We start from the raw sequence: 12,336 nt of genomic DNA on the forward strand, positions 1-12,336 counted from the left end.
TCATTAAATCATATTTAATTTATTAATAATTATGATAATTAATTATATACGTAAAGTATAATATATGTATAAAGTTAATACATATTATGTAACGTTAATCTCATATATCTCATATATGTATATAAAGTATTTTTAATTTTAGAGTAAAATATCATTTTTCTCCCCAACGTTTGGGGTAAGTCTCAAAGTTGTTTTTAATATTTGAATCGTCCTATTTAAGTGTCTGACGTTTTAAAATTGACTCAATGTTGTCTTGCCGTTAGAAATCTATTAATGGAATTGACGGCATGACAAAATTGAGACGATTTTGAAACGTTCGGGATTTTTGACGAGCATGTTAGGGACAAAAACGATACATAGAAATAAATTTTAATTTTATCATTCAATAATATCAATTTTTTATGGTACATAATTATTTAATTATTTTTAATCACATCTAAGTAAATTACACTTAATCACATTAATTTTATTCTAAATAAATTTATTTTTTTTTATAATTTTATTCTTAAAAATTTTTACTCATCATAAAATGTTTGTTGAATGACTAGTACATAAATTTGTGGGAAAAAAATGATACATATATAATAAAGTAATGTGATTTTAGTCATTTTACAAATATTTCATGATGAATAAAAATCTTTAAGAGTAAAATTATTAAAAAAAATTATTTAGAATCAAAATAATGTGATTAAGTATAATTTACTTAAATGTGATTAAAAAATAATTGAACAACTATGTACCGTAAAAAATTGATATTAGTGAAGGATAAAATTAAAATTTATTTCTATGTATCATTTTTGTCCCCAACGTTTTCGTCCTATTTAAGTCTCTAACGTTTCAAAATTATCTCAATTTTGTCCCGCCGTTAATTCCATTAATAGATTCCTAACGGTAGGACAATATTGAGTCAATTTTAAAACGTTAGAGACTTAAATAGGACGATTCAAACGTTAGAGACAACTTTAAGACTTACCCCACTAGGTACTTCCCAAATTCTTTCGCATCGTCTTCTTCGAAAATATTCCGTACTTCCCTTGTGATGTAATTCCTAACGTCTTTTTCTATAAAATCTAGTTCACCGTGGCTGCCAGCTGCTGTCACAAATGATTGGTAAGTTTTGCTCAGTCTAATTTTGGCTTCCTCGTGGGTTTCGATGGTGCGACGGACGAACATGCTAAGCTCTCTATGTTGTTTGAGCATCTCAGCCTGATTTGGACAACAAGGATGTGAGTGATTCAAAACAACTTGGAAATTGTCTAAAGACCAACATCCTTCATTATATGTACGTAAATTCTGGCCGGACAATTTAACCCAGCTGAAGGGTTTGTCTTCAAAGTTGGAGATATCTTGGATTTCCACCTCCCCTCTCTGGTCATACAATTAGTTGATTCTTAATCTTGTCTCCGTCTCGAGTCGTGTTCCTTATTTTTGTAGAAAAACTGGCAAGTTTGGAATAATGTTTGTAGAACTTTTCAGCTTCTTCTAGTATCTTGAAAATCATTCCCACCTTTGGGACAAAATTTTCATCCACAACACAGTTGGTCTGCACGGTGAACCGAAATCTTAAATACGGTAAACCAAAATTTTAATTACGGTGAAACAATTATATAGTGCTTAGGGAACAAAACAGAATATATTCATCTAATTTTTTTAGACTCCTTTCTGCATACCGAACCGAACACATGGACATGGTGAAACTTTATAGTACTTACCGAACCGAATAGTTACTCACAGTGAACGAAACCATTATACAAAACCAAATTTGAAACAACTCTGTCTACAATTTACATATTATCAATTCAATTCAATTCAATCCAGATACAGATCACCTCAGTCCATTCAATTCAATTCAAATAAAATTAGCAATTGCATTCCATTGAATTCGATTCAAAATTCAATAATCCAAACTTCATCAAATTGATGCGTTTCAGAAGAATTATCCAAATCGCACTCATTCAACTGATTTAAAGTTGATTCATTCATTGTTTCAATTCAGAAGTGCATATCGACGAAGAAAACGAAGAAGAAGAAGAACGACGAAGCTAATTATGTTGAAGTCAATCCAGATCCATAATGCAGAGAAAATGACGTGACCAGAGGAGAACAACAAATTTAATTAGGTTGAAGAAGAGAAAGAAAAAGAAGAAGAAGAACAAGAAGAAGAATGCGAACAGAAGAGAAGAAGAAGAAGATCGAAGAAGAAGAAGAAAGAAAACGCGAGAAGAGAACAATGTTTATGTTGAGAAAGGTTGATCACGCAAAAGAAGGATTACGTTATATACATTATATGAGGCGCATGTAAAACAAACAAGTGTAAAACGCGTGTAGTGGAAGATACTTGGATAACATCAATGTAATTTTTACATGGACGTAGAACTTTCAATAATAATAATTGCATTATCACATTCTCATATAAATAAAACAACTCATCCTCATTAGATATATTCTCTATATTTTTTTTTATTTTTTTTAAAAGAGGTAAACAAATTTTAATTAAAAAAATTTAATTAAAAATTACCACTCTTAATTATTTTGTATAATTTAATAAATAATAAATATATTTAATATAAAATTTTAACTTATTTGTTAAATATTTTAAATATTAAAATTTAATTAAATTTAATAATTTTATTAATTTATTTTAAATATTAAAATTTAATTTAATTTTGACTAAAATTTAATTTTTAATAGAATTCAATTTAATTTTATATCATTAAAAGTTTTGAAATAGATTAGAAAGCTAGATAATTCCTTTTTGTTAATCTATTAAGGCATATCTCTCATCCAACTATTTTAAAACTTAGCCTAGGAATATATATGAGAATGCACGATAAGCAATTAAGCATGACTTGGTCTTCTTACCGGCCGATCAAAGCCGGCACTGTGGAATCTTAGGTAATTTGCAGTCCGTATATCATTTGATATCTTTAAATTTATACTTAATATTTTTACATTTTTTTATTAAATAGAAGAATATTGGATATTATCTAACTGAATTCCCTACGAAGTTCATGCATATTTTTACACACGATTGTTAAATGTAATTTATAATATAATTTCATACACAGCGTAACCTTGCATTCTTCTATATCTATCTAAAATTATAACTTTAGTTTTCCTTTTATTTTCTTTCTATTTCATGGGATTTTCCCCGTTTCTGTGATTTATTTATTTAATTTTACTTAGATGTCAACAATTGTCATGAGCCCGTTAGGGTCAGGGGATGTGCCACGGTCCGAATGATTCCAAATGTATACGAATTGTTCAGAACTTTTGAAACTAGAATTGATCTGATTTAAGAATTAAATTTTTTTTTTGTTTAAAATACGTAAGAAGTAGAAATTAATATGATTTGAAAATAACTAAATATCATAGATTTATATTTTAACTAAACTTATCGTCTTAGAAAAAAAAGAACAATTAGCGGGTTTTTCACACATTATATAGGTTTTTGTCATCGGAACTATATAAATAGTATGCTCCATCGTAATGAGCATAACACACTTCACTCCCTCCGCTTTACGGATCTCTGTGTCTTTCTCCCATTGACATGGCTGATTGGGTTTCTAAATTGTTTACTTTCGTAGTCTTCCTCTGCCTTGCATTTCTGCTTTTCTCCACCAGCGGTAACAGTTGCAAACCTTATTATCATCACTAGATAAAATTAGGCATTTAGGTTTATAGGAAATGATATTGCCATAATTCTTATTTTGATAATGTCATTTCATTTTTTCTTTTTATAAATTCGTAAAAGCATACAATGCCAAAAAATGATATTTAAAGTGGCATTATCAAAAATACTTTTTGATAATGGAATGATCATTTTCCAGGTTTATATGTAAAAATGTTAAGACGAGAGTATTTAAGAAATTTAATCGCCCCCATTCCCCGTCGTGGGGGAATATTGTTCCCCATCCCCATTCCCACGGGGCCCCATTCCCCGCGGGGATCCCATTCCCTATCTACATAATAGTTCTAACTAATTATTAATTTTCATATGAATAGAGCTACAAGTATCTATCTTATATAAAAACTGCAAGATTTTATACAAAAAGTCTAAATGACACGATGGTGACTTCTTTCGAAATAACGCAATGGGGGGACGCAACGACGAGCCAAAGGAAAAAGCAGTGGACGAGGTGGGAGACGCGGTAACAGAGAGGAGAATGGACACGACGGCAGAGTTACGAAAGGGAATGCCGCAAATAGAAATTACGACGCGGTAAGGGTGATGGCACGGTGAGGTGTGACGATGCGGTGAGAAGGGTGACAAGGGGGTGATTGCAGAGAGGTTGGATGGAGTATGGACAGCCTTAGGGATCTCTGAATTAAAGAGGGGTTATGCAAATAAAGATTAGGAATTTTGGGTTTCTATATATATATATGTGTGTGTGTGTGTGAGAAATGACTAAAAAACATATATGAGAAATAAACTATTAAGAATAATTCAAGGAATTCATAAATTTCGGAGAATAGCGGGGACGGAGCGGGGATCCCCGCTCGGGTCCCCGCGCCTGCTTCGGGAGAATTTTGTCCCCCATCTCCATCCCCGTGAGAAAAATTCTCCACAATCGGATCCCCATTTGGGACAGTCCCCGCAGGGATCCCCGCGTCTCGAAAAATTTTGCCATCCCTAGGCACGGACCTACATAGGAAATGAGGAGAGCACTTACTTGCCCCATTAAAATTTTAATTTTTTTAAAACAATTATATTTATATATAATATACTTCTATTCTAAATTTTAAATGACCTCACTTCAAATAAATTAAATTCAATTATTTAAAATTTAAAATTTAATTTTTTATCTTGTTACGGATCCGACCCACGGATCCCGCATACTCGGTTACCCGGAGACAACCCGCTTCAACCCGAAGGCCCAAACACCGGCCCTTCAAAGCCTCTAACCCAAATATCTCTCTTATCTTAACCAAATAAGATAAGATAAGATATTCACCATCACCTATAAATAAGAGGACCCAGGTCCCCCAGGTATTCATTCATTCCTCATACTTTCTACCTCTTAGATCCATTCTGACTTGAGCGTCGGAGTGTCTTTGCAGGTACCACTCCCATTGCTCCCGTCAAACGACCCGGCTCCAGCACTGTCCGCGGGTTCCTGATCCACCCTTCAAACCGTACCAGAGACATCTCGTACATTGGCGCCGTCTGTGGGGATCCTGCGCCAGCTGGACCCAATGGGGGACGTCCTGGAGGAAACCCCCTCAAGCCAGGATGACTCTCAACCAATTAACCCAACCCCCGAGCACCGTGAAATAACGAACCAAGCAAGAATAGCAAGCACTATTCAAAACGCGAACGATCACGACATCACGAACCGACGACATCCTGAAAAAGCCAGCGACAGAGCAGCGCAGATCATCCAGGATCTCTGCCTCCGAGTCCAAGAACTCGAAGGCAAGATAACCGATAAAGGAAAACATAACAACGAGCACGGAAGCCATGCAACCTCCAGATCAGGATCTCGCCGCGGAAGGTCGCCAACCCGACGACACGACAGAAGAGACGGTCGCAGCTCAACACGCGATCACAGACGCGAGAAATCGCCAGAACGGCGATACAACAAGAAACATAACCGCAGCGCTTCTCAAGATCTGAGTTATCAACACTACTCAGACGAAGATCGGAGGGACCGAAACACCAAACGCACGAGGAACGACCATACAATAATGGGAGCTACACCCTTCACAGAAAGAATCCTGAGGGCAAAACTCCCCAAAGGCTTCGACAAACCTACCGATATGAAATACGATGGAACTAAGGATCCCCAAGAACACCTAACGGCCTTTGAGGCCAGAATGAACCTAGAAGGAGCGGCCGACGCGGTCCGATGCAGAGCCTTCCCGGTAACCCTCGCCGGGCCAGCGATCAAATGGTTCAACGCCCTCCCGAACGGATCCATAGCCAGCTTCCACGATATTACACGAAAGTTCATGGCCCAGTTCACTACTAGGATCACCAAAGCCAAACACCCCATCAGCTTACTAGGGGTCACGCAAAAACAAGAAGAATCCACAAGAAAATACCTCGACCGCTTCAACGACGAATGCCTAACGGTCGACGGACTCACGGATTCCGTCGCAAGCCTTTGCCTGACCAATGGGCTAATGAACGAAGATTTTCGCAAACACCTCACCACCAGACCAGTATGGACCATGCATGAGATCCAGAACGTCGTCAAAGATTACATAAACGACGAAGAAGTCAGCCAGGTCGTTGCCGCCAACAAACGGCAGCACGGCAACGCCCAGCGCGGCAACTCGGCTTCTCACCAAAACCCAACACCCAAAGAGAATCAACGGGACCACCCCAGGCCGACCAGCCGACCACCGAGAATAGGCAAATTCTCAAACTACACGCCCCTGACAGCACCAATTACCGAGGTATACCACCAAATAGCAGATCGAGGCATCATTCCGAAAGCACGGCAACTCAAGGAAAGGACAGGAGGCAACAAGACCCTTTACTGCGAATACCACCGAGGTTACGGTCACAGAACACAAGATTGTTTCGACCTTAAAGACGCCATTGAACAAGCCATACGAGACGGCAAACTCCCAGAATTCGCCAAAATCATCAGAGAACCGAGACGCGCGGAGAGAGACAGGTCGTCGGAGAGGGAAGGACGCAACCCGAGAACCCAAAAGCAACCCCCGAGGGAAAGCCCAGAGGAAGATCCAACCATCATAGTGAACGTCATCACAGGCAAAGACGTATCAAGCAAGTCAAAACTAACAATGAAAAAAGACCTCAAGATAATGGCTGTAAGGAACCAAGTCCCAATCTCCGCGGCCGACAATACGATAACATTCTTACCAGAGGACTGCCAACACGGCACCTCAGCCGAGGACGCCCCTTTCGTCATCTCAGCTAGAATCGGAACAGGACTCGTACGAAGAATACTAGTAGACACCGGGGCAGACTCAAACATCCTTTTTCGGGGAGCCTTCGATAAACTCGGACTCCGCAACGACAACCTCCAAACACACCGCCACGGCGTCACGGGACTCGGAGACAACTTCCTCAAACCAGACGGCTCAATCACACTCCCCATCACCATAGGAACGAGCAGCCAAAAGAAGACAATTCTATCTGAATTCGTAGTCCTAAAAGACTCCACAGCCTATAACGTGATTCTCGGAAGGAAAACAATCAACAACTTCTCCACAGTTATCTTTACCAAATACCTCCTTATGAAATTCAGAACCAACGACGGCTCCGTCGGCACCATCCACGGAGACCGAGAAGTCGCAGCCGAATGCGACAACACCAGCCTAGCCCTAAGGAAGAAATCACGGGATGCGGCCGGTGTATTCCTAGCCGATCTGGATGCCCGACAAGACGGCCAACCCAGGCCAGAACCAGAAGGGGATATGGAAAAATTACAAATAGGGCAAACCAAGGATGAGTACACCTTCATTAACAGGAACCTCCCATACGACCTCAAAGAGGAGCTCTCTCAACTCCTGAAACAAAATAGGGACCTGTTTGCATTCACACCGGCCAACATGCCGGGAATAAGCCCCGACCTAATGTCTCACCGTCTAGCCGTGGATCCCAAAGCCAAACCAATAGCACAAAGGAGAAGAAAAATGTCACCGGACCGAGCCACCGAGGTCAAAAAACAAGTCAAAGCCCTACTCGAGGCCAACTTTATCCGAGAACTCCCCTACACGACTTGGCTAGCCAACGTCGTACTAGTGAAAAAATCTAATGGGAAATGGCGAATGTGCGTCGACTACACGGACCTCAACAAAGCCTGTCCAAAGGACGCCTTCCCCCTACCAAACATCGACGGATTGGTAGACGCCGCATCCGGTCACCGATACCTCAGCTTCATGGACGCATACTCCGGATACAACCAGATTCCGATGCACCGACCAGACGAAGAGAAAACAGCATTCATCACCCCAGACGGGACGTACTGCTACACAGTAATGCCCTTCGGCCTAAAAAACGCTGGGGCAACCTATCAAAGACTGGTTAACAAGATATTCCGAGACTTATCCGGTAACAAATTAGAGGTCTACATAGACGACATGCTCGCCAAGACCGAATCCGGCGAACAACTAACCGACGACCTCAAAGTCATAATGAACACCCTACGAAAGCACCAAATGCGACTCAACCCGGCAAAGTGCGCCTTCGGAATGGAGGCAGGGAAATTCCTCGGCTTCATGATTACGCAACGCGGAGTCGAAGCAAACCCAGAGAAATGTCGTGCCATCCTCGAGATGACAAGCCCCAAAAACCTTAAAGACATCCAAAGGCTTACCGGCCGACTAACGGCATTGTCACGCTTTCTCGGGGCATCGGCCCAAAAAGCGACCCCTTTCTTCAAACTAATGAAAAAAGAAGCCCCCTTCAAATGGGAGACGGAATGTGAAGAAGCATTCCAACACTTCAAGAGGGTCCTAGCGGAACCACCAATCCTCGCCAAACCCCAAACAGGGGAAACACTTTACTTATACCTCTCCATAACGGAAGAGGCACTCGCAGCAGCACTCGTCCGTGAAAACGAGAAAAAGGAACAAAAACCCATATACTTCATAAGCAAAGTCCTACAGGACGCGGAAGCCCGCTACTCACGCTTAGAAAAGCTAGCTTTCACACTCCTTACAGCCTCCCGACGCCTACGACAATACTTCCAAGCTCACCCCGTAACGGTTCGAACCGACCAAGCGGTCAAACAAGTGTTGCAGAAACCCGACCTAGCCGGAAGAATGCTAGCATGGTCCATCGAACTATCTCAATTCCAGATCAAATTCGAACCCCGAAATGCAATCAAAGCACAAGCTATGGCCGACTTCATCGCCGAGATGACCCCGGGAAAGCTTACCCCCGATTCATGGAAACTACATGTCGACGGCTTATCAAACTCCACCTACGGAGGCGCCGGAGTCATACTCGAAAATCAAGACGGAATCACGATCGAACAATCGGTACGATACGAATTCCCGGTATCAAACAACCAAGCAGAATACGAGGCCCTCTTGGCAGGCCTTTCCTTAGCCCAGGAAGTCGGAGCAAAGGTCCTAGAAGTAAATACCGATTCACAAGTAGTCAGTTCCCAAATTAACGGAGACTACCAGACACGAGACCCCCTACTCCAACAATACCTCGCCAAGGTAAACGAACTAAGAGAAGGATTCGAACACGTCACCATACGGCACGTCCCTAGGGAACGAAATGCCAGAGCAGATCTACTCTCCAAGCTAGCCAGTACCAAACCCGGACACGGCAACAAATCGTTAATCCAGAAAGTCGTTAAGACACCTTCCGTGTCAACAACAATCAGCGCTCACCTGACAATCTCAAACCAGAGATCTTGGACCTACCCGATCCTGCAATACCTCCTCAATGGAGCACTGCCACCAGATCCCAAAGAAGAAAAGCGAATAAAAAGGGAAGCCGCCAACTATACCATTGTCGCAGGACAGCTGTACAAACGCGGATTCTCGCAGCCCTTGCTCAAATGCATAGAACCCGAGAATACGGAGTACATACTCCGTGAAATCCACGAAGGCTGCTGCGGTCACCACGTCGGGGGCAAGACTTTAGCCCAAAAAGTCATCAGAGCAGGCTACTTCTGGCCCACGGTTATCCGAGATTCCATACAAATAGTTAAAAACTGCGACAAATGCCAAAGGCACGCCAATATCCACCAAGCCACACCGCACCAGCTCAGCACCATATCGGCAGAACGGCCGTTCGGCACTTGGGGCATCGACCTCGTCGGACCCTTCCCAACGGCACCCGGCCAGCTTAGATACCTCATCGTCGCCATAGACTACTACACTAAATGGATTGAAGCCGAACCCCTATCCTCCATAACGGCAACCCAATGCCGAAAATTCCTCTGGCGACAGATCATCACCCGATTCGGGATCCCCGAGATCGTTATCTCGGACAACGGAACCCAATTTACCGACAAAAAATTCAAAGAATTTTTAGAGGGGCTACATGTATCCCACCGTTTCAGCTCGGTAGAACACCCTCAGACAAACGGACAGGTGGAATCCGCGAACAAAATAATCGTCAAAGGACTTAAAAAGTAGCTCGACGAAGCCAAAGGACTATGGGCCGACGAGCTCGGATCGGTCCTATGGTCATACCGAACCACACCCCAAACAACAACGGGAGAAACACCTTTCCGACTAACATACGGCGTTGAGGCGGTCATCCCGGTAGAAATCGGAGACCCAAGCCCCAGAAAAACGGTCGGAGGTAACGACGAGGAAGCAGAACGAGACCTTATTGACGAAACAAGAAGCATAACCCATCTCAGAGAACTAGCCCTAAAGCAAAGAATCAGCCTAAGATATAATCACGGAGTCATCCGGCGAGAATTCGCGGCCAACGACCTCGTTTTACGACGAAACGACATCGGTCCCCCGACCCCAGGAGAAGGGAAGCTCACCCCCAATTGGGAAGGACCATACAGAATCAAGGCCGTAATCGGAAAAGGAGCGTACAAACTCGAACGGCTCAGTGGCGACGAAGTCCCGAGAACATGGAACGCCGCCAACTTGCGACGATACTACGCCCAGACCAACCCACAAGGTCGCACCCTTGCCCTCATCTATGTTTTTGTACTTCTCCTACCTGTATGCAAATTCTAAGTGTTTTTATTTCATCTAAGTTTTAAACTCGGGTACTCTTTCCCGCCACCAATGGAGGGTTTTAACGAGGCCCAACCATCAATAAAACAGCTATTTATATTTTCCTAAACGTCCCAAAAAACGGAACGAAAACACGGCCACAACTGGGGAACTGATCACCCCCCAGGTCCAAAATACGCGGATATCCATGAAAAAACCCGACCAAACGACGGTCTGAGGGAGCAAAATAGCCTAAAACGGAATACATGATAGGCCCGGACGGCCCAAAAACAACAAACAGAACATACAAAAGGCCCGAACGGCCGATAAAGTACCATTAAAACAAAAATAAAGTGTTCCAAAATCAAAATACACGGCCCCCGACCATCCGAAAATATCCAAAAGCACAGTTCAAAGAAAAAATCCAAAGAGATAAAAGTAAAAGCTACTCGAGATCAACGATCTGGCCATCGCGAACAGTCTTGAAGGCCCCCATCACGGACATATCCACACCAGGAGCCAGCACTGAAGCTTGAGCCCTCATCGTTTCCTCGGTAGCCGCAATTGCGTCCTTCGCATCAGCTAGTAACTCCGTCTTCTCCCTCCTCAAGGCAGCAACCTCGGCCTTTAGAGCCTCCGATTCGGCGAGAAGCATGGCAGCCTGAGAACCTACATCAGAAGCCCGCTGCCGCTCCTCTGCCAGCTGAGAGAGAAGCGAAGTTTCAACCTCGGCAAGTCGAAGAATCTCTGACCCGGCCTCCTCAGAAGACTTCACAGCCTTCTCCCTCGCAGCTTCGGCAGCCTCAAGTTCCCCCTTCAACTTGGCTACCTCAGCATGAGAATGACGAAGCTTCTTGTCCAGCAAACCGACCTGAGCCATCACAGGCTCAGCCTTCCGAACAACAACGGCAGACCGGAGGAGAGCACGATACACCGACTTGGCCTGGAACAAAACATCACAGCCATCAAAAAACGGCTCCGTTCCAGGCATCAAGTGTTGATCAATAAACCCCGGAGCATCGAAGCGTCGATCCATCACGCTGGGCACAAGACCTTCATCCTCAAAAGTCTCACTGCTCGGGTCCTCAGGCCTCTTCCTCTTCCGAGAAGCCTCAGCAGCCGTCACCACGACGACTTCAAGAGAGTTCGCAGGGCCAGGGGAAACTTGAGTATCGGCCCGCGCACCCGAAGAAACCACCTCCTGAGAAACTGGCTGCGACTCTACGGCAGGATTAGAAACGGGAGTAGCCGGGGACGACGACCCCTCCTCCTGGGCCATCGCCGCCTTCAGATGCGCCAAGGATGTCAAGCCACCAGCCATCTCAACTGCAAACAATACAAAAAATTCCCAAGTTACAAAAACGGGAAACAAAACATAAAAAACCAAAGAAAAAACAGACACACACCAACATATGACTGACAAGCAATCGGATCACCCATCACATCCCGGGGATTAAGAGGACGCTCTCCAAACAACTGCCACAGAACGAGAGCAATATCCCGCTCCTCCGAAGACAGGAACTCTTTCGAAACCCGAGTAAAAACCGACGGTCCCGCCTTAAAATTCCAGTAAGTGGGGAACCGACGATCACCCTCCAACGTCAACCAAAAGGGATGATGTCCCTCCGAGGGACGAACCTTAAAATAACCACTCTTAAAACCGTGGAAGGAGTCTTCATACAAACCGAAAATCCGACGATGGGGCTGAGCTCGGAA

The 12,336-nt window shown here is 43.3% G+C and overlaps 1 protein-coding gene across 1 annotated transcript; it reads left to right on the forward strand.

Moving 5' to 3' along the window:
- The first annotated feature begins 5,196 nt into the window (after nt 1-5,196).
- LOC148570157 (uncharacterized) lies at nt 5,197-10,641 on the forward strand. The gene is made up of 5 exons (XM_088506876.1): nt 5,197-5,495; nt 7,224-7,635; nt 7,885-8,508; nt 8,587-9,078; nt 10,078-10,641. The coding sequence occupies exons 1-5, from the start codon at nt 5,197-5,199 to the stop codon at nt 10,639-10,641; spliced, it is 2,391 nt and encodes a 796-aa protein (XP_088363002.1).
- The last annotated feature ends 1,695 nt before the right edge of the window (nt 10,642-12,336 follow it).

Source organism: Arachis ipaensis, chromosome B3 (genome assembly GCF_059453495.1).
Source record: "Arachis ipaensis isolate K30076 ecotype BB chromosome B3, ASM5945349v1, whole genome shotgun sequence".
Taxonomy (NCBI): Eukaryota; Viridiplantae; Streptophyta; class Magnoliopsida; order Fabales; family Fabaceae; genus Arachis; species Arachis ipaensis.

Coding starts and splice junctions, on each gene's coding strand:
- LOC148570157 (XM_088506876.1), top strand. CDS start 5,197: ATGGGGGACGTCCTGGAGGAAACCCCCTCAAGCCAGGATGACTCTCAA. Junction 5,496..7,223: donor TCAGGATCTCGCCGCGGAAG/GTCGCCAACCCG, acceptor TATGAAATTCAG/AACCAACGACGGCTCCGTCG. Junction 8,509..8,586: donor ACCTCTCCATAACGGAAGAG/GCACTCGCAGCA, acceptor AAAGTCCTACAG/GACGCGGAAGCCCGCTACTC.